The sequence below is a fragment of the Zalophus californianus genome, chromosome 1 (assembly GCF_009762305.2).
Source record: "Zalophus californianus isolate mZalCal1 chromosome 1, mZalCal1.pri.v2, whole genome shotgun sequence".
NCBI classification, from domain to species: domain Eukaryota; kingdom Metazoa; phylum Chordata; class Mammalia; order Carnivora; family Otariidae; genus Zalophus; species Zalophus californianus.
Genome location: NC_045595.1, coordinates 212,950,423 through 212,977,658, shown reverse-complemented (window position 1 = coordinate 212,977,658; position 27,236 = coordinate 212,950,423). Strand labels below are relative to the sequence as shown.

At 61.2% G+C, this 27,236-nt stretch overlaps 1 protein-coding gene across 4 annotated transcripts; it reads left to right on the top strand.

The window, feature by feature from the left end:
- Nucleotides 1–382: 382 nt before the first annotated feature.
- Nucleotides 383–26,609, top strand: CBS (cystathionine beta-synthase). 4 transcript variants are annotated; one of them, XM_027587074.2, is made up of 17 exons: nt 383–454; nt 4,531–4,747; nt 7,448–7,554; nt 8,597–8,731; nt 9,101–9,180; nt 9,261–9,395; nt 9,869–9,938; nt 11,228–11,319; nt 12,095–12,220; nt 12,918–13,002; nt 13,969–14,074; nt 17,312–17,389; nt 17,557–17,691; nt 18,079–18,187; nt 21,698–21,782; nt 22,218–22,259; nt 23,754–26,608. In XM_027587074.2, the coding sequence occupies exons 2-17, from the start codon at nt 4,539–4,541 to the stop codon at nt 23,891–23,893; spliced, it is 1,734 nt and encodes a 577-aa protein (XP_027442875.1). In that variant the 5' UTR covers nt 383–454; nt 4,531–4,538; the 3' UTR covers nt 23,894–26,608. The 4 variants fall into 4 exon arrangements, with proteins under 4 accessions (XP_027442875.1, XP_027442874.1, XP_027442877.1 ...); XM_027587073.2 differs by lacking the exon at nt 383–454 and adding an exon at nt 898–1,022; XM_027587076.2 differs by lacking the exons at nt 383–454; nt 8,597–8,731 and adding an exon at nt 898–1,022 and having other exon boundaries at nt 23,754–26,609.
- Nucleotides 26,610–27,236: the final 627 nt, after the last annotated feature.

Below are 27,236 nucleotides of genomic sequence, written 5' to 3'. Positions count from 1 at the left end.
CTTGCTGGGGAGGGCCTGTGTAACACGTGTTTCTGAGCGGCTTTTGTGACTTTGGCAAGTCTCTGGCGAGCTCCGGTTCCTTCCCAGTGTTGTGGGGCAGTCTCCGGCCTGGGCAAGCACTGGGTCTGGTGGGCACCTGCACGATGCGGGGCAGAAATCAAGCCCCGGAAACCCCGCCGCGGGGAATCCAGAGCCCGAGTGCCTGGTGCCCGCTGGGTGCCCCCCTGACCCGAGGCCGCGGGGACCAGGGCAGGCGTGGGGGTACCTAGCAGGTGGGGTACTTGCGGAGGATCATCCTCAGGGCCTTACAAGCCCTTCCCCGCCCCGGAGGGCACGTGGTAAAACTCATCAACAAGTGTTCATTACACTCCCGCAGAGCAAGTGGTCAACCAAATAAAACGGAATCGGGACATCGAGTACCGAGCGTCCGCACCCCCAGGAGTCTGCGGTTCTGGTGGGGGGCCCCAGGGGGCGGGCAGAGGCGGGGGGGGGTTCCGGGGAACGCGGGGGAGAGAGGAGGGTAGAGGGGCTCCTGGCCGGCGGTTGCGTCAACGGGTTGTGGAAACCCGGGACAGGGCCCGCGGTTGGGCAGTGGGGGCGGGGAGTTGGGGGCTGGAGGGTGTTGCGGGAGGAGTAGCACGGGGGAGGGGGCGGGGTCCCGAACCTGCGGCCGGGCAGTGGGGGCGGGGAGGGGGATGCGGGCGGGGCAGCGCGGGGGGAGGGGGCGAGGGCCCGTACCCACGGCTGGACAGTGGGGGCGGGGGATGGGGGGGTGGAGTGCGGTGGGTGGGAAGGGGGCGGGGACAAGCGCGGCGGCGGGCGGGGCGCTCCGCACTCGGGATTGGCCGGGCGCCGGCCCTCCGCCCCTGCCTCTCGGCCAATCGCCTGCGCGCACCGTCGGCCGCCGGGTCCCGCAGGCCCCGCAGCTTCAGGGTTGCGGCTCCGGTTAGTAGCTGTCGGGCCCGCACCTCCTCGCGCCTGGACGCGCCCAGCCCGCCCTGCTTTCCTGCGTCTCCGTCCAGGTGAGCGCCGGCCAGGCCGAGACCCGCCCCGCCTCTGGGCCGGGGGCTCGGGCTGTGGTCCCGGCGGGGACTGGGTCGTTCCCACCCCTCCGCCGGAGTTGCATCATCTTCACCTGCACGCGGCGGAGCAGGGCCGGCGTCCCGCGCCCCCGGAATCTCCCCGCTCCCGCGCGTCCAGGCGATCTTGAAGCCGTGGGTTCAGCGCCCACGTGGCCCCGGGCCGCCCCCCAGCTCCCGTTTTTGTGGAGCGGGCGGGGTGGGGGGCCGGGAGCCGGGGTGGGATCATTGATTTTTCGCGGAATTTTTTGATGGGAAAGGGCTCTTTCGCAAATCGCTCCTTTCCGCCAGTTGTATGAGGTGGGAGTAAATATTGATGTTGCGTGGGCGGCACGTGAGGTGGGTGCCCATGGGGGGAGGGGACGCGGGGTCGTGCCCCGGGCACATACTTGGGGGCGTGGAGGGAGGATACCCTAAGACCCCCACTTCCCCAAACCCTAGGCGAGGCGGATGGCCGAACTGGAGGGCGGGAACGCACAACTTTTAGCTTCTCGAGGATTGCCTGGGCGTGCTTATCCCAAATTGTCCCGAAGTGCCCCTCCCGGGCGGTCTCCAAATTCTCTGTAGGGTCTCGATCTCCCACCTGAAAACTCAACTTTTAAAGAGAGGAGTTTACTCCCTCTGCACCCTTGACCTGCCCCCCTCCCCCAACACTGGGCCGACTGGTGCGTGTCTGCAGAGTACAGCGTGCCCTCGGGGCGTTGTGACCCCAGGAGGGTCTTGCGGTTTAAGGTGGGGCGGGAGCCAGCCGGGCGGCGCCAGGTGAGCCCGCCTCCCCAGGACGCACGTGCGTCGGGGCGCGGAGCCCGCGGGTTCGGACCCGGTGGGCGAGCGGGCGTCTGGCGCAGGGCTTTTGGGGGCCGCGGAGACTCGCTCGGCTTCCCCCTGTGTACGCAGCAGCTCCTCACCTGGCCGGAGGTTTCGCCAGGCGAGGCGAGTAGCCAGAAAGGAGGCGCGGGGCTGCCCGCGTCTTCCCCGGACCCCGTCTGCGAGCGATGTGGCCGGGCCGGGGGCTGCAGGGCCGTCGGCCTCTGATGGGGAGCCACGTCTGTGACTCGGGGGCTTCTGCAAGATGGAAGATCACCTGCCCACGGGCTACTCTGGCGCCCGGCGGAGAACCGGCGCTGTTCCGCTTAGGTCTTTCCAAAAGGAGGGAGGACATCCTTGAGTGGCTTCAGGGAAGATCTGAACCTCGATAAAGGAAGTGGGTGATCCCGAGGCTCGGAAGAACCACCGCTCTAAGGACGCGGGGCAGGACAGCTGGGAAGGCTGGTTTCTCCCAGAAGGCCCCCAGCCTCGGGGGGCTGGAGAATTTCCAAGGGGTGTGTGACTTGCAAAGGGTGCAAAGGTTCCTAACTCCCTGTTGGCAGGCTCTGGCCTAGGGGTCTGTGGGGAGCCGCTGGGCTGGGCTGCATCAGGCCACCTGAGTTGGGGGAAAGGGACCCAGCTGGGGCTTCCTCTGCTCTTGCTGATAACCCGCCTGGGCTGGCCGGGTGAGCTCCAGAAGAGAAAGGGAGCAAGCGAGCGGCCCAGGAGCCTGGATTTACAGTTCCACGGGAGGAGCCCTGTGCACCTTCAGCCCAGTTCCCCAGGGCCCTCGACCTTTTCACTGCAAAACTGAAGCTCTTGGGAAGCAGAGGAGGGGCATGGCCGGGATCTGGGGTCCTCCTGCCTCCCAGAGGAGCTGTGTGGCTGTGTTCAGAGACCACCCTGAGCCACATCCCCTACCACGAGCTTCCTGGCAGGGACTTTTCCAAACCCGCAGGATTCAGAGCCTTTTTTATTTTTTAAGACTTTATTTATTTGTTTGGCAGAGAGAGAGCGCGCATACAGGGGGCGCAGCAGGCCAAGCAGGGAGCCCAACATGGGGCTCGACCCCAGGACCCTGGGATCATGACCCTAGCCGAAAGCAGGAACTTAACTGAGCCACCCAGGCGCCCCTAGCCTTTTTTTTTTTTTTTAGAGCAGTTTAATTTTAGGAAAAATTGAGAAGACAGGATGGAGAGTTCCCACGTATATGCCTGCCTCCTAACACAGTTTCCCTGATTAGTCTCTTGCATTCGTAGGTACCTTTGTGACAGTGAACAGGACTCTTCTCTGAAGTCCATACTTAGGTTCCCTGAGTTTCCCCTAACACCCTGTTTGTCTTCCGGGATTGCAAGCAGGACAGACCTCCTTTGTGCAGCAGAGTTGGCGCTGTGGGAAGTTCTCGGTGACCAGTGCGTACTTAGCTGGGCTCCGTCTTCTGGTCAGTGTGGGACATGGAAGAAGGTGGCAGAAGAGGGGCTGAGCTCAGTCCCAGTCTCTCCAAAGATGAGGGTGGCGCCTGCTAGTTGTCTCCCCAAAGGAGTGAGGCAGGACTCTACAGCCGAGTGAAGCCTCACCCCTCAGTGAGCCCGCCTCCCTCCCTCCCTCCCTCCCATCTGCCTGTCCCTATTGTTCAAGGATCAGCTGTGTTTAAGGTGTAAAACTTGATTTTTTTTTTTTTTGAGAGAGAGCTAGCTAGTGTTGGCACACGCGAGAGAGAGAGGGGCAGAGGGAGAGGGAGCAGCAGACTCCCCACTCAGCAGGGAGCCCGATGCGGGGCTCGATCCCAGGACCCCGGGATCATGACCTGAGCTGAAGGCAGACGCTTCACCATCTGAGCCACCCAGGCGCCCCTGATTTTGTTTTTAAGATTGAAGGAGAGAGAGCCTGCACGCGCGTGCACACTCAGGCTGGGTTGGGGGGGAATGGAGGAGAGGGAGCATCCCGAGCAGACTCCCCCTGTGGATCCATGATCCTGGGATCATCACCTGAACTGAAATCAGGAGTCTGACTCTCAACTGACTGCATCACCCAGGTGCCCCGATTTTTTTTTTTTTTTAAATGGAACCTGGCCTACGTGTGCCATTCGAGACAGAAGCCCTTTTTACAACTTGGTGTTTGGGTTTGATGTATACATTGTGAGACAAACACAGTCAAGTAAGATACCCATCACCTCCACATAGGAGCCTTTCTTTTTTTCCCACACGCCCCCATATTGAGAAAAAATTTTAAACTTTATTTTTTTTTATGGCCAAATGATATTTCCGTTGTGCGGATATGCCACATTCTGCTCATCCCTTCATCTGTGGTGGACACTCGGTTTGTTTCCACATGTTGCCCGTTGTGAGCCCGAACGTGGTGTGCAAACATCTCTTCCCAGTTGTCTGGGTATATGCCTGGGAGTGGGAGGCTGGGTCACATGGTGGTTCTGTGTTTAACCTCTTGACGAGCCACCAAGCCATGCTCAGCAGCTGGGGCTGCAGTTGGTGCTTGTTCTTGTTGAGCTGTTTGGGTGGAGCCCCGCCCCCGCCCCCGGGGGACCAGGTGAGCCGAATTCCCCTGGTCCAGGGGCAGCGAAGCAGGCTCGGCAGCAGGTGTTTAGAAACGGCCTGAACCGACTGAGTCTCTCCCCTCCGTTTGCCAGATCCCATAATGCCTTCCGAGACACCCCAGGCAGACGCGGGGTCTGCAGCGTGCCCCCACCTCTCAGGGGCACACCTGGGCAAAGGGAGCCTGGAGAAGGGGCCCCCTGGGGACAAAGAAGCCAAGGAGCGCCTGTGGATCCGTCCTGATGCCCCAAGCAGGTGCTCCTGGCAGCTGGGCAGGCCCGTCACGGACTCTCCGCATCACCACACTACCTTGTAAGTACCTGCTTACAGTTCCCAGTTGGTTTGTCTCTTGCCTTGAAGGGAGGAGTCTGTGTCCTGGAAGCCACATAGCCGTGTAGACCTGAGGTGTGGTCCCCCCTCATAATCACTCTGGAGGGATGGTGAGCTGGGGCGGGGGGGCACCGTAGGGATGAGTGGCCTGAGGCTCAGAGAGGCCAAGGCTTGTTTGCACTGTAGCCCAGCACCTAGATCAGTGCCGAGTGAGAGTTGATGCTGAGTCAGTAACTGGATGTGCCCCAGTCACAGACTTGGAGCGACCCTTGGAGGTGACATTTCTAGCCCCCTCCACTGGCTACACCCTCGTGTGGGAGGAGAGCCTGCAGATTTCCAACCATTAGGAACACGCCCGCATTTTTTTCTACTTAGCTCTAGGTGGTGAACACTTCTGATCATGAAATATTTTCCTGCAATGGGCTCTTTTCGTGGTTGGGCCCCAACTGTTGGATAAAAAATTGTTAAGCCCTCTATTGAGTATTTAGATGTTCGCAATGATCTTGTGTGAATAACTATAATAGAAAACTGCATCTTCAACAAGAGCCCACGATATCTGTGCCCTGAGATGCAGGAGATGTGTCTGTGGGAAAGGAAAAAAAACAAAAATCCCTGTCTCGTGATAAAACTTGAGTGCGCTAAACCTTAGGATTGTCTTATGTCCTTAGGATAATCTCCCAGAAGCAGAGAATGTGCTCTCAGGTGTTTGATTTTTTCCCGGAGACACTGCTGTACCGATGCTCGTGATTCCTGGTTTGAACATCAGAAGTGAGGGGTGCGGGGGGGCTACAGGCCTCAGAGGGACTGAAAAATGTACAAATCCAGAAGCTGCAAACATCAAATGTGTCCCAGTGCCAGGAGCTGAGGAGGCCACCTCGGCTGCTGGCCAGACGGGATGAACCCTCGCTTCCTAAGCAAAGCCGAGCGGGGGCAGAAGGGCCGTGTGAGGCTGGGGCGTGGTTGCTGGGGGGTGGGGGGCAGGGGGTAGCAGAGAGAGACCCGGGTTCCTGAGGGCTCCTGAGCGCTAAGTCGGAAAGCCTGGGGTGGAAAGGATGCTCTCTTATCCTCACATACTGGCCTAACCAACCCACTTAAAGATGCGGTGGGGTTGCCCTCCCGAGGGCCTCCAGGCTCGTCCCTGCTCAGTTCTATACCGGTTCCCATGAAGCTTCTGAGGGGGAGGGGTCTTGACCCCAAGTCCTGGTGCTGAGTCAGGACCCCCCAGTTCTCCTGCCCAGAGTCGGGTGGGGGTGGGGAGGCTCAACCTCCTTGCCCTCCTCAGGCCCTGCTGGGCCAGGAGGATTCAGGGGTAGCTGTTTAGCTCTGTCCCTTTGACTAGTTAATGAATCAACCCCCAGCCTCTCCCTGAGGGCCTGGCCTTCCTCCAAGGCTGAGATCAGGAGCCCTTGGCCCCCAGCCAGGCTTTCCCTTCAGCCCAGCATCTGTGAGGTGCCTCTCTGCTGGGCTTGCCTCCGGCCTGCCCGGGGTGTCCCCCTGAGCCTCTTGGAAGGCTGCGGTTGGAGGTTGGGTTCCAGCTTGTCCGCCTGGAGGCCTGTTTGGGCCCCTGGGGTGGGATGCTCCTCCTTAGCGCCTCCGGACCCCCTGGGAAGCCGGGCCTGCTGGGGCTGGGTGTGGGGCCAGGTTCCTGGAGCAGTGGGCTCGCTGAAGTCTGAGAACCCTGGAATGTATATTAGAAAGCCGAGGCTGTAGGAAGCGACTGCATTTCTCGGAACTCGGGTCAGTGGTGCATATTGCCAAGCGAATGTTCGGTGAGCCCGTCTGTGGCGCAGACAGGAGGAGGGTGTGAAGTTGGCATCGGTCCCCGAGGGTAAGGATGGGGGAAACCTTGTGGGGGCCCTTCAGGAAATGCATCTAGCATGGTTTGCACGCACGCGAGCCGGGCTGTCCACATCCGCCTGTCGCCTGTCACCAGGTGGAAGAATGGGGAGACGGAGCCAGTCACTCGAGTGTGAAGGGAGACTGTGGGTCCATGATACGGAAACCCACACTGAGCTGGAGGGCCGCCTGGGAATTCACCCTGGCCTTGACCCCAGGGACCCCAGGGACTCCCCCAAGGTCTTGATGGTTTTGTTTGGAGCGTGGTGCTTCACACCACCTGGGCCCAACATTTTCTGAACGACGCCAGATGTCCGGCCCGCACCCTTGGCAGCCGCCGTCCCCGGCCTGGTGGGCAAACAGGCAGCCTGGGGGGCCTGGGGGCTCTGGGGTTGGCACCAGTTTGTTCATCAAGGAAAAGAAAAGGAAGAATCCTGGGGGTCAAGGTGAGAGAGGGAAGGAAGTGAGGGTCCCCGGAAAAGACTTTCTGAACAGATGGACCAGGACCTGTCGAAGTTAGTGCTGTTACTTCAACCTTCTTATTTGGAAATAACACAAGAAGTTGCAGAAACCACACAGAGGGGTCCTGCGTCCCTGCGCCCAGCCGCCCCGTGACACCTGCTGCCCTGGACACGACCTTGGCACAGCAGACCTTAGCTGAGCCACAGACGGGGCTCGCTTCCGTCGGCTCCCACGCGTCCTCATGTGGCGTGTGTGGATGTGCCTGTGACCGTAGATTTGTGCCATCACCCACATCCCAGTAAAGCCAGTTCTTTGATTTGCTTCGGGATTAAAACAGTGTGCTGGACTGCCAAGTCTGAATAATCATGGACTCCTCTGTTTTAGGGCAAAATCCCCCAAAATCTTGCCAGATATCCTGAAGAAAATTGGAGACACCCCCATGGTGAGAATCAACAAGATTGGGAAGAAGTTTGGCCTGAAGTGTGAGCTCTGTGAGTACCTGGCGTCCTCTGTCCGGTGCGTGGCCCGGCGGCTCGGTGGGCCCAGGGATGTGGGGCAGAGGGGCCAGGACACGAGCTGGCAAAGGATGTCCGAGACCGTACCTGGCCCAGCAGGGATGTGCCGGGGTGACGGAGCTGGCCGCTCTGGTCAGGGCCTGCACGCTCGTCGGCTCGGATCTCTGCTTCAACGCCGGCCTTCGCACGGGCTAGTTAGAATGATGGCATTCAGTAATTCAAGTGTGGGGCCTGGAAGGGTCCCGGGGCGCAGGCCTGCCGAGCGGTCAGGCGTTCGGGAGCTCCCGCCCATCGCACAGCTGCACACTGTCCCGCCAGGGCCTCTGCCTGGCTCTAGGGGGTCAGTCTGTGGTCGAATTTCAGATATCGGGACAAACTAGGCGTGAGGTGGTTGTGCCCATGTTACGTAGGCCGGCCCGGGCCCATCCACGCGCATCTGGTGCCGTATCCAACACCTTTTACAAACACTAGGTGTTTTTAAGAGATGGGAGGGAGCCTTCCCACAGGAAAGAAGAGCAGAGACAGGTCAGGGAGAACTCGGGAGAGCCCCGTGTGCCCGGGCGAGGGGCTTCTCCCAGTGAGGAGGATGATGGGAGGCAGGCGTGGAGCGTTTGCAGGCCCCAGTCGGACAGGGCAGAGCCTTGTCCTGTTTAAGGGGGGCGTGGGGCTCACATCAGCCATCTGCCGCATGTCCCCCAAGTCTCTGTTGGGACTGTGCTCCCCCAACGGGGGCTTTTCCTGGCCCATGCACCCAGCAGGGGCTCTGGGTGCCTTTTTCTCCTTCACTGAGAATGGCTGTGGGGCCAACAGCAGGTGGACGGGCAGGTGGGAGTCTCCCAGTGAGCCAGCACCCTCCTCCAGGCGCAGGCAGGAGGTGGGAACGGAGAGGGGCTGGTTTGCAGAACCAGCAAAGACCGCGTCTGTCCCCACATCCTGCCTGTATCAGAGTAAGGGGGGGCGGGCAGCAGGGATCGGTTAGCGGGCAGGGGCCTTCTCGTGACTCATCCTCGGCTCCCAGTGGCCAAGTGCGAGTTCTTCAATGCGGGCGGGAGTGTGAAGGACCGCATCAGCCTGCGGATGATTGAGGACGCCGAGCGGGCCGGGACGCTGAAGCCCGGGGACACCATCATTGAGCCGACGTCCGGGAACACAGGTGGCTGTTGGGACAGGCCAGGAGGGTCCCCTGGCCTGGGGCGAGCTGCAGCTGCTTGCAGCCTGTCTGGCCGGCCTCCTCCCTTGGCTGTGCGCTCAGCACCTGGTGCACGTGTCCAGGGTGAGGGTGGGCGCGGGGGCCCAGGACACGCTGGAGGCGCCGGGCGTCATGTTGCTTCTGGGTGGGCACGCTCGCCTTTGCCTTTCTACCTCTGGAGTTCTCTGCCCTGACTCCCTCACTCCGAGGCAGGAAGGGCTGACATCAGGCCCTTTTGGAACCCGGGGTGCCATCGCCCTGGGCCTTCCTGGCTGTGGGGAGGGGCGGGGGGGGGGCGCCGCAGCCACCTCTCACCCCGCGCACTGTCCCCAGGGATCGGGCTGGCCCTGGCTGCCGCCGTGAAGGGTTACCACTGCGTCATCGTGATGCCGGAGAAGATGAGCACCGAGAAGGTGAGGGCAGGGGTCCTCTCCCGGGGCCGCCACTGCACACGAGGCCTGGGGGGAGACGCAGGCCTCCTGTTCCTCCGCAGGTGGACGTGCTGCGGGCCCTGGGGGCGGAGATCGTGAGGACACCCACCACCGCCAGATTTGACTCCCCCGAGTCGCACGTGGGGGTGGCGTGGAGGCTGCGAAACGAGATCCCCAATTCTCACATCCTGGACCAGGTGAGGCCGGGGTCTGGGGGGCGGGCGTACACTCGGGGGTGAGGACCTCTGTCGGGGTGGCGGCCGCAGAGGGGCCCGCGGGCAGCGGCGTCTCCGGCCTGGTCAGGCCCTGCGGTGGGTGGCTGGCTGCGGCAGGCAAGCCTCTGGCTCTCTGCTCTCCGTGCGGGCTTTGGAGGGCTCGGCCCTGGGCTGGAAGGGCCTGCGCCCTGGACCCTGGAAGCGCTCTGTCGGTGTAAAATGCGCAAAAACCTTTCTACCAGAAACTGTCTGCCTCACTTCACTTCTGGGTTAATTCAGAAAGCGCATCTTCTGGAGAGCTGGATTTACTGCTTTGTACCTGTTGAGGTTCCTAAAACTGCCCGCGCCATTGGCCACTCTCACCCACGCTGCCGGCCTCTCTGGCTGAGCTGTGCGCTCCTGCCCTGTGGCTGTTGCCCCTTCCGAGTATCTGACCTCACCATCTTCCCACGCAGTACCGCAATGCCAGCAACCCCCTCGCTCACTACGACACCACCGCCGAGGAGATCCTGCAGCAGTGTGAGGGTGTGTACTTCCGTCCTACCCCTCTGTCTGTCTCGACCGCATCTCCCCCTGCTTGCCTGGGAGTGTACGAGCCACTTACCCGCTCCTTGGTAAACTCCTGTTCATCCTTCAAAACCCAGCTCAAATGTCCCTTCTCTGTGACATCCTCTCCAGAGCATCTCCCTAGAGAGGTTTTCTCTCTCTAGTCTGCTTTTTCAGACCTTGCCTCCCCTCCCCTCCAACACCCAGACATAGGTGGTCCTGTTCGTGCGTCCAGCAGTGCGTTCTCCAGACCTGCGGGGGCTTCTGAGTGTGCAGGGAGTTCGTGGGTCCCAGGCTGGTGCTGGATGTGTCCCTGGGCTTCACGCTGTGGAAGGGCACTTGGCATCGAGCCCCAATCTGAACCGGGTGGTGGCACCTGTGGTTGGTTTACTTTCTGTACGGACATGAGCTTCCTTGGAGCCTTTCTACACGTTCAGAGCCAAGGTCCGGGGGGTTTGTGGTGGTGTTTGCTGCTGGGCTATTTCCCGAAGAGACTTGAGGGAGAAGGTGCCGGGCGATGGGCCCCATTGGCTTCCTGCTTGGAATCTGGAGCCCAGGAGCCGGGCAGCGAGCTCCAAGCATTTGCTCACCCAGGTTTTACGTGTGAGAATTATCTCATTTGGCAAAAACCAGCCTCTGCCTTGGCATGCATGCCCGCGTGGACTTGTCTTCAGGCTGTCTGAGCTGGCCCCTCGGCAGGGTGAGAGCCAGGGTGATGTTTGAGCCGAGCCTGAGGGATTTCTTCTGTCTCCTTTATAATTCACTTCCCTTAGTCACGTCCCAAACCTGACACCCTAGGGGCAGCCTCCAGACGGCGTGGAGGGACACACGCCAGATCGAGACTTCCGTGGCCGTGTATCTGTCAGCGAGATTGAAATGCCCCCTGCGTCACTTGCTGTGAATGCTGTTTAAGATCTAGCACTATAACGAAAGGATGTGGAAACACAAGAATAGTTTCTCTGGAACTTTTCCATAACCAGCCATCATTTTGGTTATGTTTTCACTTGTTAGTAAGCGTGGGGTGGGGGGGCGCCTGGGTGGCCCAGTTGGTGAAGCGTCTGCTTTCGGCTCAGGTCCCAGGATCGAGCCCCACATCAGGCTCCCCACTCAGTGGAACCTGTTTGTTCCTCTGTTCCTCCCCTGCTCTTGCACGTGTGCACGCTCGATCGCTCTCTCCTTCCAGTAGATAAATAAAATCTTAAAGTAAAAGGGGGCGGGGGGCGGCTGGGTTAGGGCCTGAGGATCCCTGACGCGGCTTCTCCCGCCAGGGAAGCTGGACATGCTGGTGGCTTCGGCAGGCACAGGCGGCACCATCACGGGCATCGCCAGGAAGCTGAAGGAGAAATGCCCAGGGTGCAAAGTGAGTGACCCAGGGACTGCGGACGGGCGGGCGGTGGAGGCACATGGGCACCGGGCCTGCCCAAGAGACGCAGGCCGTGATGTGTGTGCTTCTCTCCCCTGCGGCCTCAACTGCACTTGGGGGTGGACTCGTCAAGCTTCCGGGCATCAGGCCCCCAGAGTGGCCTGTGCTGTAGAGCTGAAAGTTCCTGAGGTTTTTGCTTACAGCCTTATGTCCAGGACAATGTGTGTGTCTGTACTGGTCTGGGAGTGGCACGCCCAGATGCTCTCGGGGTGGGGCAGTTGGCTTGGGTGGCCTCCAAGGATTGTTCCAGAAGCTCGAAGCTCTTAGGCTCGGGTCCCACATGTGCCCCGTCTGAGAAGGCATCTGGATTTGGAGTTAAGCCTGGACCTGGGGAGGGGCTTGTAGAATCACCCGGCTGGTGGTCCATTTCTCTGCCCTCTGCCCCCACAGGTTCCAGCTGTCCCCATGGGGGCAGTCAGGGCTTTTCCTGGGGCACCCTGCTCACCAGGTTCTCCCCTGGGAGGCTCCCCACCACCACATGCCGTCCCCTCTGAGTGCCCCCTGGTGAACGTTTACCTTGGAATCTCCCCAACTTGGGGCCTGGGTTCCTGGGTTTCCAGTTTGGCCTGAGGCCTGGGAATGAGGCACACGCCCCAGGGGCTGACCTTTATCGGGAGCTTGCTAAGGGCAGGATCAGGCCCCTCGATGAAAGCCAGGCGGGGCCAGAGGAGACTTCTGCCCAGCTGCAGTCCTGATGCCGCCCACACCGCAGATCATCGGGGTGGATCCCGAGGGCTCCATCCTTGCAGAGCCCGAGGAGCTGAACCGGACGGAGCAGACGGCGTACGAGGTGGAGGGGATCGGCTACGACTTCATCCCCACGGCGCTGGACCGGTCGGTGGGTAGAGCCAGGCCACGCCCCCTGCGAGGGGTCCCAGGCCACGCCCCCTGCGAGGGGTCCCAGCCCACGCCCCCTGCGAGGGGTCCCAGCCCACGCCCCCTGCGAGGGGTCCCAGCCCTCCGCGGCTTTCTGCGGAGGGGGAGGGGCGCGGAGGAGGGAGCGTGGCGCGGGCAGGCGGGTGAAGCGCGGTCCTGGCGGTCAAGGCTAGGTAACCGGCGGCACCTTATCAAGTGTGTGCCGTGGCCTTGCTGGGCAAAGACGTGGACGTGGCCGGTGGCACAGACCCAGCTTTGTGTGCACATCGGTCCCCCGCAGAGGGAGGGAGCTCCAGGGGCTTAGGGCGGGTGAGTGAGGTGACTGAGAAGGGCCCCAGACAAGGCTCTTCAGGGGGAGCTTCCGTCGGCGGGGTGTGGAGTGCACCTTGGGGGGACATACCAGGGTGCAGTGGGGGCTGGAGGATGGTTTTAGATGCCAGAGGCGGCGTGTGTCAGCCCAGGGAGAGGGAGAAAATTCCGGGTCTTTACCCGTGAGAGTCGCATCCCACGCGTGGGGCCGGGCCACGTCCGTTGAGGGTCACGGCCGCCTGGACCAAGGCAAGGGCTTCTGTGAGGTCGTACGCACGGCGCTGGGCCGTGCCCCCACCTCACGAGGGCCCGAGCCCCTCCAGAACCTTCGGTGTGGGTCCTGTCTGCAGGTGGTGGACAAGTGGTTCAAGAGCAATGATGAGGAGGCCTTCGCCTTCGCCCGCATGCTGATCGCGCAGGAGGGTCTGCTGTGCGGTGAGTGGTGCGCGGGCGCCGGCGGGGCGGCGGGGTGCAGCCTCGCCCTCTGCCCGCTTCCGGCCGGATGCTAAGAGACACCTCGTCCTGAGGCCGCGGGTGCCGCCCGCCCACCTGCCCCGCGGGGGGCCATCGTGCTCGCGGGCGGCGGCCGTTCCAGCACGCGCCCGGGGCTCGGGGTCAGTGTTCCCGGGTCCCTCGGGTCCACGTGCTTCGTTTTTTGGCGGTCTTGCCGGGCACAGGGGTGTGGCACACGGACCGAGAGGGGGAGGAGCGGGAGAGGTGAGGGGCCTGGGGACCCAGCAGGCCCCCAGTAGCTTGACAGGAAGGGGACGCGGCCGTGGGCAGTGGGGTGCAGGCGTGAGCGGGGCGTCTGCCTCCCGCCCCCCCCCCCCCCACCCCCACCCCCACCCCCACCCCCACCCCCACCCCCACCCCCACCCCCACCCCCACCCCCACCCCCACCCCCACCCCCACCCCCACCCCCACCCCGGTGAGAAGGGTCGCGGCGCTGCGGTCGGCCGCGCACGGCTGTTTCGGGGGCGAGGCCAAAGCTCTCAGGACCCTTGTGCTTTCCGTCAAGCCGAGCACTGACCTTGGAGCGGGGGCTCGCCGACTGGGGTCCCAGGCTGGAGGGCGGCTGCCCCACGGGCCTCGGGGGCAGGAGGAGGCGGGGCAGCACTCCTTGCCAGCCAGTTGCTCTCGCAGCCCCAAGGCCCCCAAGGGAAGCGGCCCGATTGCCATCCCCGGGGCCGTCGGGGCAGGGCGGCCGTGCGTGCGCTCGGTGAAACCCCGCCGAGGGCTCGCCGGCTTTCCTCGGGGGAGGGTCGAGCGATGCGAGCCGGGCCGACGTGGAGCCCAGTGGGGTGGGAGAGGAAGGCAGGGTGCAGGAGAAGCGCCCCCCCCCCCCCCCCCCCCCCCCCGGCCAGAGGCAGCCCACGCGCGCTCACTGACCCCCTCCCGCAGGTGGCAGCGCGGGCAGCGCCATGTCGGCGGCCGTGAAGGCTGCCCAGGAGCTGCAGGAGGGCCAGCGCTGCGTGGTGATCCTGCCCGACTCCGTCCGCAACTACATGTGAGACGCGCCGCGTCGCCCCGTCCGTCGCTGGGTGCTCTCGTGGCCCGCCGCCGGGCCTCCCCTGACCCCGGACGGCGGAAGGGTGGGGGTCCGCGGGACCCCTGCAGGCTCCGCCTCCGGCCTCCCGGCCCGTGGGCTCCCCTTCCCGGCTCAGGAGGTCCTGGCTTTTCAGCCTGTCTTGTCCCCAGCTGGGATCCGCTGGACACGTTTCAGGGTCTGGGCCTAAAGCGTCGGCCGAGGGAGGATGGGAATGAAGCTGCCCTGACGGCGCCTCCCTGCTGCCCTCCCCCACTCGCCCCGTCGCTTCAGCCACCCCCTGGCTGAGGAGATCCCTGACCGGGGTCACGTGGCCCCTGAGGCTCTGCTGTGGAAGGTCTGACCAGTGGCCTCCCAAGGCCGCTTCAGGCCTCATGGTGCTGAGCATTTGTGCACTTTTGTGTCCAGACTCTGAACACCATCGGCCCAGCTGATGGCCCCTGGGCCGATGGCTCTGCTTATGGGCCCAGTTGCTCTGCAGCAGGCTGCAGGGGGGCAGGGGTCTAGAGACCCTCCCCCCCCAAACCCTCACAATGCCCTCCATAGCACGGGAGTGGGGGCTATGTGCGGTGCGTTCAGCTGCTCCTCGTGGGCACGCCATGTTGGTATCCCGGGGGTGGGGCGAGTCATGCCTGGGTTCCCACTGCCCAACTGCCCTGAGCTGGGCTGCCCACCTGCCCCGCTCAGTAAGAAGGCCGACTCCCCACGACTTTGGCAGGCCTGCCGTCGTGTGTGCATGTCTGTGTGTGTGAAAGTCTGAAGGAGGGTGTGAGGGGTGGGGTGGGCGTGAGAGGAGGTGTGAGGTGAAGGTGGTGTGAGATGAGGTATGAGAGGAGTGGGTGTGAGAGGTGAAGGTGTGTGAGAAGGGGTAAGTGTGAGGTGCGGTGTGTGAGGAGGGCAGGGTGTGAGGTGAGGTGGGTAAAGGGTGGGGTGGGCGTGTGAGGGGTGAGGTGGGTGAGGGGTGAGGTGGGTAAGGGGTGAGGTGGGCGTGAGGGGTGAGATGGGTGAGGGGTGAGGTGGGTGAGGGGTGAGGTGGGCGTGAGGGGTGACATGGGTGAGGGGTGAGGTGGGTGAGGGGTGAGGTGGGCGTGAGGGGTGAGGTGGGTGAGGGGTGAGGTGGGCGTGAGGGGTGAGGTGGGTGAGGGGTGAGGTGGGCGTGAGGGGTGAGGTGGGTGAGGGGTGAGGTGGGCGTGAGGGGTGAGGTGGGTGAGGGGTGAGGTGGGCGTGAGGGGTGAGGTGGGTGAGGGGTGAGGTGGGTGTGAGAAGTGAGTTAGAGGTGAGGTCTGTGAGGGGTGAGGTGGGTGAGAGGTGAGGTGGGCGTGAGGGGTGAGGTGGGCGTGAGGGGTGAGGTGGGTGAGGGGTGAGGTGGGCGTGAGGGGTGAGGTGGGTGAGGGGTGAGGTGGGCGTGAGGGGTGAGATGGGTGAGGGGTGAGGTGGGCGTGAGGGGTGAGGTGGGTGAGGGGTGAGGTGGGCGTGAGGGGTGAGGTGGGTGAGGGGTGAGGTGGGCGTGAGGGGTGAGGTGGGTGAGGGGTGAGGTGGGCGTGAGGGGTGAGGTGGGTGAGGGGTGAGGTGGGCGTGAGGGGTGAGGTGGGTGAGGGGTGAGGTGGGCGTGAGGGGTGAGGTGGGTGAGGGGTGAGGTGGGCGTGAGGGGTGAGGTGGGTGAGGGGTGAGGTGGGCGTGAGGGGTGAGGTGGGTGAGGGGTGAGGTGGGCGTGAGGGGTGAGGTGGGTGAGGGGTGAGGTGGGCGTGAGGGGTGAGGTGGGTGAGGGGTGAGGTGGGCGTGAGGGGTGAGGTGGGTGAGGGGTGAGGTGGGCGTGAGGGGTGAGGTGGGTGAGGGGTGAGGTGGGCGTGAGGGGTGAGGTGGGTGAGGGGTGAGGTGGGCGTGAGGGGTGAGGTGGGTGAGGGGTGAGGTGGGCGTGAGGGGTGAGGTGGGTGAGGGGTGAGGTGGGCGTGAGGGGTGAGATGGGTGAGGGGTGAGGTGGGTGAGGAGTGAGGTGGGTGAGGGGTGAGGTGGGTGTGAGGTGAGGTGGGCGTGAGAGGTGAGGTGGGTGTGAGGTGAGGTGGGTGAGTGTGGGGTGGGTGTGGGTGGGGTGGCTGTGAGGTGGCTGTGAGGGGTGAGGGGTGGGGTGGGGGTGTGAGGTAAGGTGGGTGAGAGGTGAGGTGGGTGTGAGAAGTGAGAGGTGAGGTCTGTGAGGGGTGAGGTGGGTGAGAGGTGAGGTGGGCGTGAGGGGTGAGGTGGGCGTGAGGGGTGAGGTGGGTGAGGGGTGAGGTGGGCGTGAGGGGTGAGGTGGGCGTGAGGGGTGAGATGGGTGTGAGGGGTGAGATAGGTGAGGGGTGAGGTGGGCGTGAGGGGTGAGGTGGGTGAGAGGTGAGGTGGGTGAGGGGTGAGAGAGGTGAGGTGGGTGAGGGGTGAGGTGTGTGAGGGGTGATGTGGGTGAGAAGTTAGGTGGGTGAGAGGTAAAGTGGGTGAGGGGTGAGGTGGGCGTGAGAGGTGAGGTGGGTGTGAGGTGAGGTGGGTGAGTGTGGGGTGGGTGTGGGAGGGGTGGGGTGGCTGTGAGAGGAATGTGTGAGGGGTGGGGTGGGTGTAAAAAGTGAGGGTGTGAGGTGGGGTGGGTGTGAGGTGGCTGTGAGGGGTGAGGGTGGGGTGGGTGTGAGCGATGGCGTAGGTGAGAGTCCCGGAGTTGGTTGGTGGAGGGATGGAGCAGGTCATCTCACACAGTGGCGGGTCATGGACTCCCCGTGTGGGCACTCGTGCTGCCTCGTGAGGGCCGGCAGCCCCGTGGCGGGGCCGGTGTCCTTCACCCTCGGGAGGGTTGCGTTCCCTTCGTGGCTGTCCCTGTCAGGAGGGGGGTGGGGAGGAGGTGGCCCCGGGAGCCGCGAGGGGCCTGCTGGCTCAGGCCCGGGGACAGAACCTCCTGTGCCCTGCGCTCCTTCAGACACAGACGCGGGTCGCTGCTTGACCAGATGCCCGCCTCAGGTCCTTGCTAGGGTCTCCCAGGTCTGCCCACTGGGCCTGGCCCCCTCGCCCTGCAGCCTCGGCCACGGAGCCGGCGGGGTGGCGGGGGGGGGTCTCTGCTGGACCATGGCGTCCGGCGAGGGGTGCTGGGCTTTCTCTGAGAGCCCACCGTGTCCCCCTCCCTGTGGGCAGAGGGGTGGTGAGACCCTCGTCCGGACCCTGGTGACTTGTTGACACCCGCAGGTCCAAGTTCCTGAGTGACAAGTGGATGCTGCAGAAGGGCTTCCTGAAGGAGGAGGACTTCACGGTGACCAAGCCGTGGTGAGGAGCGCCCTCTGAAGTCCCCCGTGTGGCCGCAGGGCACCTTGCTCCGGCGCACAGCAGCCCGGCCGTCCCCGCGGTCTCCCGGTGTGATGACCCTCACGGTGGCCGTGTCTGTCCCTGCCCCCCGCCTCCCAGTTCACGGCCCGCCCTGCTCTCTCCCTCAGGTGGTGGCACCTCAGAGTGCAGGAGCTGAGCCTGTCGGCTCCGCTGACCGTGCTGCCCACGGTCACCTGTGAGCACACCATCGAGATCCTGCGTGAGAAGGGCTTCGACCAGGTGCCCGTGGTCGACGAGTCAGGGTCAGTGTCCCCCCCCTCCCGCCGCGCCGCGCTCTCGCCGTGGCACCGGGGCCGGTGGTGGCCATGCCAGCCCTGGCCGGCCACGCAGGCACGCACAGGTGACCCGCGTGCGCAGGCTCCCGAGACTGTCCCCCTGCTGGCCCCTAAAGTCCAGGTCCGAGGCGGCCAGTTGGTTGGCCCCGACACTGGTCAGAACGGAAGCATCCAGGGGACCCACTGGTTTGCAGAGTCCCTGCCACACGTAGGCCCCGCACGTACCGGTTGAATTCTAAGAGGATTTGCCCACTGGGCCGAAGGGCACCCTCTGACGCTGAGGGCGGCGGTGGGCATATTCTGCCCCGGGGAGGGAAGGGGTGCCCGCCCTGACCCCTGACCCCTGCTTCCCAGGGTGATCCTGGGGATGGTGACCCTGGGGAACATGCTGTCATCCCTGCTCGCCGGGAAGCTTCAGCCGTCAGACCAAGTTCAGAAGGTCCTCTATAAGCAGTTCAAGCAGGTACGAGCGCCGCTGACCGCGGGGCGGCACAGTGTGGCCACACGGGCTCAGGAGCAAGCCGGGCCCATGCCTTTCCTGGGCACGCTCGTGAGGCATACCTGGCGGGCCCAGTTATCTAGTGAGAACTAGAACCTTCTGGAGACGTTCGGGGCTGGTTGCACGCGCGCTCTGGCGTCCACGTGGCGGCGAGGGGGCAGGTGGGCTGTTGGCTGTGCCGCACGGGAGAGGCCAGGGGGCTCGGGGGGCCGAGCCCAAAGCCAGGGATGAGTGTGCGGCTCCTCCCCTGCCACTCATGGCTGCAGGCTCGCCAGAATCCGAGGATTTCTTCCCTTTCCGCCGCCTCTCCCGGGGCCCTGCAGAGCCCCTCCCCCACCCAGCCGCCGCCGCCCCCGTCCCCGCTCCTCCGAGCCCACCTGTCCCGCTTCCTGCAGCCACGAGCACCCCCGCTGCCCCCACATGGCGGGCGTTCCGGGGCCTTCCCGGCTTGCCCCTCCCGCGGGCCTCTGCTCAAACGGCCCTCCTCGCCGCCCCCCAGCCCCTGGCCCCCGAGCCCCTGGCACACGGGTGTGCCTCCCGGGCGTGAGCTCCGGGGTGCTGCCCGGCCCCCGTGTCACCTGTGAGGGGCTGGCAGCCCGGCTGAGCACTGGCGAGCTGTCCACGGGCCCCGCTGCCACCAGCTGTTGTTTCTTCCCTCCCGTCCCTGGAGGTGTAACGGCCACGCAGTGAGCACGTTCCACACGTCCCATCTCACGGTGTGACATGACCCCATCCCCAGTCACCCCGAAGGCTTCCCGCACTCCTCCCTGACCCCCGGCACCGCGGAGAGGCCCTGCGCTTCCTGGGCCCCAGACTCGCGCATACAGACACCGCACGTGCCACAACGTGTCCGGCCACTTTCCCACCGCATCCCGTTTTGCCATCCGTCCGCAGTGGGCCGTGGCCACGGTCTGTCCCCTTCCCGCTCCATTGCATCTCGGGCCTTTTGGGGTTGATTCTGTGGGCGCCTGGCCCTTCCCTCGGGGAGTGACTGCACCCACGCCGTGGCCTTCCGTGGGCCTTCCGTGGGCCGGCGTGGCTCCTCTGGGGGGGGGGGTCTCCGCTCTGATGGTGCTTTGGTTTTGTGTGTGTGTTTTCAGGCTGGCAGAGCTGGGGGCCGCCCCCTGCCGCGCAAGTCTATTTTATTCCCTCCCTCAGGGGCCAGATCAGACCTTCCGGCACGCCTTTACCTTCAGAGCATGGCCAAGCCCCGGGCCGGGCCCTATTAGCTTTACTGCTTTCTCAGGGTCTCCGTGTGGGGACTTCAGTGTCCTGCCACCGAGACGCTGGGCAGGGCCGGCAGAAGCAAAACATGAAGGGGCCCCAGTGTGCCTGCTCCGCTCCGCTCTGGGCGCCAAGGGGCTGGTGCAGATGGTGGCAGGAGGTCTTCCTTCACCAGGCATCCGAGGCTTCCATGGACCGCATCCTGTCTTGAAAACGCAGGGGCCACAGGATAAAGCCTGGGTGGGACCCGTCTCCCAGGCACACGGCGCTGCCCTGTGCTGGCCTCTCCCGCTGCCCCAACCACCTGGCTCCTCCTGACCCCTGTGGTCTTTCTGGCCACATCCAGCGTGTGAGCCGCCGAGCGCACACTCGGGGCACTGCTGTGTGCGGTTCAGCCCACACCCGGTGTGGCTACGGTGTAGGGTACTGCTGACCCTCTCCACCCGGCCCCGTGAGCCGTGTCTTCTCACGGGGAGATCACCCCCATTACCGGAGCCAAATAGGAAGGGCGCCCGGCTAGGCTCTGGTGGGGCTAACGGGGCTTTGGAAGTCACCTTGGCGTTTGTCCAGCTCGCATCTGATGAGGAGCCCCAGGGAACTGATGGCTGTGGAAGCCATGGGGACAGAGGACTCTCCAGGTCCATCAAGGGCTTTCCTGGGATGCTAAACAGGCGACCCAAGAGCATGGTTAACACCAAGTGACCCTTGGGGCTGGGCGGCTGGCGCCCTGTCCGTAACTCCCCTTCTGAGAGCCTTGCGGTGCGACCAGGTGGAAAGCAGGTCCCACCACAGAGCCCCAGGCCGTGGGCCTTGCGCCTCCAGCCTCACGGGGGTGGGCTCACTCTGCTTTCCGGATCGGTCGTCCCCCTCGCGGGGCTCCCCTCTCCCTCTGGGCCATTTAAAACTGGAAAGATCTTTCAAAGGGAATTATGGCCTCAAATGAGTTCAGCTGGTAGAGCGGTTGCCTTCGATCCTGCGAATGTCACCTTCCAGGGAAGGGCAGGTGTCTGTGGGGTGCTAGGGATGGACAAGCTGGACAGCGCCCCACCCCGCCCGAGGGCCAGGGAGGCCCAATCCATGGAACAGCCTCCTCGCACTGACTTCTAAACGAATGTAAAAACGGAGGCCATTTAGGCCTTTTGTTGATAGCAAACATCTCTCTGGACATGGGGTCACTGTCACTTCCCAGCTCCTAGGTGGTTGGGATGAGAAACCCCATTTCGGGTCTTTCCTGAGGTGTGAGCTGGGTGTTGGCCATGTTGGGGGAAGAGGGTCCGGGCAGCCCTTCCCAAGGGGGTGGGCCCACCTAGACCTGGATGCTGGGTCAGCTGGTGGTGAACTACGGACTGAGCGGGGTGGTGGGCCTAGAGACGGGGGCCACCGTGGTCTGGCCTTGTCCCCCCGCCCCCGTGAGGACCAGGGTCTCTGTGCCATGACTGGTCTTCCAATCCCCCCGTCCTGATTTTTCTTCCTGGATCTTCTGTCCATTTTGTATTCCCCAAATTCCCTTTCCCATCGTGTCAGAAACACGCTTCTTCCCGTGAAGCTGCGTGCAGGCAAGTCTACTCATATTTATCTTTGAAAGGCGGACGGACCGAGTGTCTTTTTTCTTACTGTCAGTTCTCATCACCTGTCTTGAGCAGATGGTACAGAGTCCGTTCCCACACTCTTCCCTTCTCCACATGGTTTCCTGAGTCTTGCGTTGGTGTCAGTTTGTTGCGACGGTGACCAACGGTCCACTGTTAGTAAAGGGCTAGTTGAGGTGGGGATTCCGTCTTTGTCTTCTACAGGCCAACGGGTTGTGACAAATGCATCCAGTCCAGCATCCCATAGAATAATACTGTGCGTAAACCACCCCCACTCCACCTCTTTGTCCTTGATCTTACTTTGCCTCTTCTAGAACGTCCAGACTGAACTGGGATCAGACCGTGGGAAGCTCTCTTAACAGGCTCTCTTGTGTAGTGATATATACAGAATGGCCTGTGTCTCTTCAGGGACTGATGGCTCATCTTAGTGTCTTATGTACATTGTGTTGTCCTCTGCATCCTGTGTTCAGTTTCTGATTCAGCCAAAGGCTACGGGGGGACCTTCTGGAACAGTAGCCGGCCGGCCCTGGGCTTTGCTCCCTTCCCTGGCGGGCCTGGCGGGCCTGGCGGGCAGTGGCCATGGGAGCGGCAGTCCTCAGGCTCTGGCCAGGTTGAAGCCTGGCTGGGCCGCCCCCATGGGCGCTAACCACCGCTTCTCTTTCAGATCCGCCTGACGGACCCACTGGGCAAGCTCTCGCACATCCTGGAGATGGACCACTTCGCCCTGGTGGTCCACGAGCAGATCCAGTGTGAGTAGGGCCCGCTGCAGGCCTGGCTGGGTTGGGGCCGGGGAGCGGGAGCCCTGCAGGCCGCTGGCTGCCAAGGCGCAGCCCCAGGTTCCATGTGCCTTCCTGCCACGAGCTGTGTGAGGCAGGGAGGTCCTTGTCCCTCAGGCATCTAGGGAGTCGGTGGTGCTGATCTTAAGCCCCCACCGGCCTTGGACTGGGGATCCGAGGGACCCCTCTGCCTGGGTGCCCACTGCCAGGGAGGCCACGGGGCTTTCGAACTGCCACGTACACAGCCACTTTCAGGCCAGGGGACACCGGTTCAGTCCCCGGGAGGCGGCGGCCTGGGGAAATGAGAATCCGGAGGGGCCTGGAGTCTGCCCACCCTCCTGACAGAGGGCTGGTCTTGGCGCCTGGGCGGCCCCGAGTCTAACCCCTCTCCCGTCCTTGGCTCCACAGCGCAGGACCTGGCCTTATCGGGCGTGGTGGGGGGGCCTGCAGGTATGTACGCCCTGCCCCTCCCCGGAAACGGCTCTGCGGTTAGAATCGCAGCCTCCGAGGGCAAAGGAGGGTGTCCAGAGTCCTGGACCCCCAAGCTTGAGTGGGAGGGTTCTTCCTCCTAGTTTCACATTTACTCGTATTTGAGCATCTACAAAAAAAAAAAAAGAGAAAAAAGAAAAAGATAAGGAGTTCCAGGTTCAGGGTCCAGGAATAGTTTTCTTCGAGTCACACTCCATAGCACTTCTGCTGTGTTGGCAGAGCCGAGTGGTCTAACGGACCGCGTGGCCCTTTACAGAAAGTTTGCACGCCTCGGCCGTGGATGAGTTTCTCCTGGAGGGGTGTGTAGGGCAGGTTACAGAGGCAGCTACAGACCGCCCTCTCCTGCAGGGGTGCGTGCACAGAGGCAGCCCTGGACAGGCTCCTCCAAAGCTGCCCCTTTGCCTGTACATCCCTGCAATGCCCGGGGCTGATCTCTTCTGGGTTCCTTGTTTTTTCCTGAGGTGCTCTGAGTAGGCCAGCTGGGTGCCCGCCCCCCCCCCCATGCCTTCCCCACCCCCACCCTCTGTGACCTCCGCCCTCAAAGGCGCCGGGGACAGCCGGCCACAGGAGCGGTGCTGGGGAAAGAGATGGGACCTGGGCCTTTCCCTCCCGCTCCTCTGCTCTGCTGGCCGTCCGTGTGTCGGTCACTGCTCTCCAGGGAAACCAGGAGGATGAGTGGACGTCCGGAAAGAGATTCAGTATCAGGAATTGGCTCACGTGACTAGGTCGGCAGGTCCCAGGAGCTGCAGGCTGAGCGGACAGACTCAAGACCCGAGAAGAGCCAGTGTTTCAGTTTGAGTCCAAAGACAGGAACGATTTTCTCTCACTCAGGGAGCATCAGCCTTTTTGTTCTATTCAGGCCTTCGGCTGATTAGGCACGGCTTGCCAGGCCAGGGAGGGCCGTCTGCTTTACTCAGTGTACCCGATCAAATATCTGGTCTCAGCCAGCCAGCCAGAATAATGTTTGACCGAGTATTTGTACACCCCGTGACTTAGGGAAGCAGACGCACAAAATTAACCATCCCCAAAACCCTCTCTGCCCACTGGTGGCACAGGATGGCAGCCACCGCGGGAGAGGCCCGGGCTTGAAGACAGGCCAGAGCTACGAGCTGCCGTAGTTCATGGCTGTGGGCAGTGTTGGAACTTCACGCCCAAACTCAAGCGCAGGCACCAAGGGGGGCCCACAGATTGGCTGAGTAGTGAGACTGGGGCATCTGGCCCGGCAGACCTGGTGTGGAGAAGCCAGGACCCTACTCTGCAGCGTCGCCCAGACGGCTGGTGTCAGAAGACGGCCGTTGCTGTGGGTCGGCCCGGGTGCTGTTGGGGAGACCCTCGGGTGGCTTCAGGGCGGGGCCTCAGGAGCTCAGCCGCCAGCAGGGCCCGGGTGTGGGCAGGGCGGCCTCTCGTCGCATGCACACAGAGGTGCCTTTTTACACCTACTGCCTTGTTCCTCAGACCACAGCAACGGCAGGTCCAGTAAGAGGCAGATGGTGTTCGGGGTCGTCACTGCCATCGACTTGCTGAACTTCGTGGCTGCTCGCGAGCGAGAGCAGAAGACCAAGTCAGGACCTGCCGGGGCCACGGCACAGCTCTGACAGCCCCCACGCCGCCGGCTGGTGTCCATCCTCTCTTGCTTTTGTCTGAGCACACGGACGTGACTTGCCGCTGCCTGACACTGGGCACTGCTCTAACAGGATGCTTAGCCTGGGGCCAGCAGGAATGTTTGTTTTCCCTTTATTAGCACCTGGCTACCTAAATGAGTCTATTTATGGTGTATTAGAGTAGATGTGTTTTTCTTTAACTTTCTTCTAAAACGTTTCACCACAACAGTCTTATTAAGTAGAGCTCAGCCAGGTGGAGGAATCCATGTGAGGATAGGAGCCGGGTGGGTGAAAGCAGCTGCAGGTGCCTCTTCTGGGGAAGAATCCAGAACCAGCAGCAGCAGAAAGGGGCTGGGGGAGCGTGGGTCAGTGTCTGCTTGGGGCTGGTCGGTCAGAGCGACTCGAGTGTTTGGGGTTTTTTTGATGGAGGTAAAATTCCCATAACCTTACATCAACAGTTTAAAAATGTGATGTTCTCGGGGTCATGTAGCCAGGTCCCAGTGCGTGTTATCACCTCCTCTCCCGGCCACCGCCACTCTGCTTTGTGTCTGCGTGGGTGTATCTGTTTGGGATCCATCATATAAATGGAATCCTACAGTCTGGCTTTCTGTGTCTGGCTCATTTCACTCAGCACGATGTTTCTGGAGTTCGCCCACACTGTAGCAAGGGTCGGTTCTTCACTCGTTTTACGGCTGAATCATGTTCCCTTGCGCAGATGGATGTTGTGTTTATCCCTTCACCCACGAGGGACGGACGTTTGGGTGGTTTCTGCCTCTCACCTGTTAGGAACTGTGCTGCCACGAACCTTTGTGTATAAGTATTTGTTTGAAGATCTGTTTTGAATTCTTTTGGTTCTATACCCGGGCCTGAAATTGCTGGTCACGTGATAATTCCACGTGTGATTTTTTTTTTTTGAGGGACTGTTCCCCAGCGGCTGCCCCCGGCTTACATCCCCACCAGCCACGCACAAAGATTCCAGTTTCTCCACGTCCTTGTCCACATTTGTTATTCCCTAGTTTTGGGGGGTTTCTGTGTATTTGCTTTATAACCACGATGGTATGAAGTGGCATCTCAGGGTTTTGATTTGCATTTCCCTAATGACTAATGATGCTGAGCATCTTTTTATGTGCTTTTTGGTCATTTTGTGTATCTTTGCAGAAATGCCTATCCAAGTTCCTTACCCATTCTCAAATCGGGTTGTCTTTTGTTGTCTAGCTGTAGGAGTTCTTTATATACTCTAGATACTAGACCCTTATCAGATACGTGATTTGCAAATATTTTCTCCCCTTCTGTGGGGTATCTTTTCCCTTTCTTGATAATGACTTTTAGTGTACAACATTTTAAACTTTAATGAAGTTCAGTTTATTTTTTTCTTTTGTTACACCTTTGCCTTGTATATACGAACCCATTACCAAATCCAAAGTCATGAAATTTTACACTGGTTTTCTTCTAAGACTTTTATAGTTTTAGCTGTTATATTTGGTTCATTAACCCGTTTTAATTTTTATACATGGTGTGAGGTAGGGATCCAACTTTTTTTTTTTTTTTTTGTATGTGGATGTCTATTTGTTAAAGAGCGATTATCCCCCGTTGAATGGTCCTGGCACTCTTGGTGAAAATCAATTGTCCAAGGTGGAAGTGTTTTCTTCTGGACTCTGAATTCTACTCATTGGTCAACAGATCTGTCTCTAGGCCAGTACCACACTGTTCTTGATGACTATAGCTTTGTAGTAAGTTTTGAAATCAGGAACTGTGAGCCCTCCAGCTTTGTTCATTTTTAGTATTATTTTGGAAATCATGATGTATCTTGATGTATTTTTTTCTTCATGTTTCTTGTACTTGGAATTCTTTGAGCTTCTTGAATTCCAATATTTGACTAGAAATAGTTGCAGAAAGAAAAGAGAAAGCAGGGAAAGAAATCACCAGTGAAATAATTCAAGAACCTTCCCAGACTGAGAGACATGGTTTTGTAGGTTGAGAGGGCCCATCCAGTACCCAGCACGACGGATGGGGGGACTCTCACAGGGAACCTCACTGTGAAATGTTAGCTCACTAGGGACAGGATCCAAAAGCAGCTTCCAGAGGTGGGTGGGGAAACCCAGCTCACCTAGAAAGTACTGGGAATGAGAAAAGCATCTGATTTGATGTCTAGCTTGTGGAGGCTGGGAGACAAGGGAGCGGAGCCTAAAAACATCTGGAATGGGAAGGAATATAGGCCAAGCCCTCCCTTAACAGCAAGATGGGGATGCAGATATTTCTACCCAGGGACTGGAAGAGGTGCTCCCCAGGTCCTCAGGGGCACCCCAGAATGGTAGGGAAGGCAGGTCCCCTGACAGAGGGCTGGTTAGCCATGGACTGCAGCAGGACAGAGGGCTCCAGGGGATGCTTTGAGGGGGAGGGAACATCAGAGGCCTACAAACATTTGAGTCACAAGCCTCCTAGAAAGTAGGGGTTGCTTTAGGCAAATTTGAATGCCTAAAGGCAATTTGAATGAAGGCTAGACCGTTGACCCTTGAACAGCACAGGGGTTAGGGGTGCCAACCCCCCTCCTCCTGCAGTAAAAAATCTGCAGCTTTTTGTTCCTCAGAAACTTAACTGCTGGGGCGCCTGGGAAGCTCAGCTGGTTAAATGTCTGCCTTAGGCTCAGGTCACGATCCCAGGGCCCTGGGATCGAGTCCCACATCAGGCTCCCTGCCCAGTGGGGAGTCTGCTGCTCCCTCTGCCCCTACCCCCTGCCCACTTGTGCTCTCTCTCACTCTCAGAATCTTTAAAAAGATACTTAACTGCTAATAGCCTACCACCGACCAGAAGCCTTGCTGGTAATGTAGTTAACACAGACTTTATATGTTACATTTATACTGTATTCTTACAATAAACTAAGCTAGAGGAAAGAATATTAAGACATCAGGAAGAGAAAATACATGTACAGACTGGACTATGGAGAAAAAGTCCACGGACAAGTGGATCCACGCAGTCCAAAGCTGTGTGGTTCGAGGGTCTGCTGAAGGAGGAATCCAGTCATAGTGCTTAACACAGCTAAGCTGGGAGGAAGGACTGCTTAATTAAAACCCTATAAACACTGCGTCCCGATCTACACAAACGTTATTATAAACCACAGGAAGTGTGTCTGCACTGGTGGGAAGGGGCACGTGGGCAGGAGGGTCCTCACTCCCTGCAGAAGGACATTACTAGGTAACAACAAGTAGGGTGAGCAAGGGTTTGGAACCATACATGCAAGGGGCACGGGCTGCAGCTAGGGGGACCGAAGCCGCTGTCTCTTGAGTGCCATGGGGTGGGTCTGGGGCCTGCTCATGTTCATCGTAAGCCGCCTAGAACT

Coding starts and splice junctions, on each gene's coding strand:
- CBS (XM_027587074.2), top strand. CDS start 4,539: ATGCCTTCCGAGACACCCCAGGCAGACGCGGGGTCTGCAGCGTGCCCC. Junction 8,732..9,100: donor GCCGACGTCCGGGAACACAG/GTGGCTGTTGGG, acceptor CACTGTCCCCAG/GGATCGGGCTGGCCCTGGCT. Junction 12,221..12,917: donor CCACGGCGCTGGACCGGTCG/GTGGGTAGAGCC, acceptor TCCTGTCTGCAG/GTGGTGGACAAGTGGTTCAA.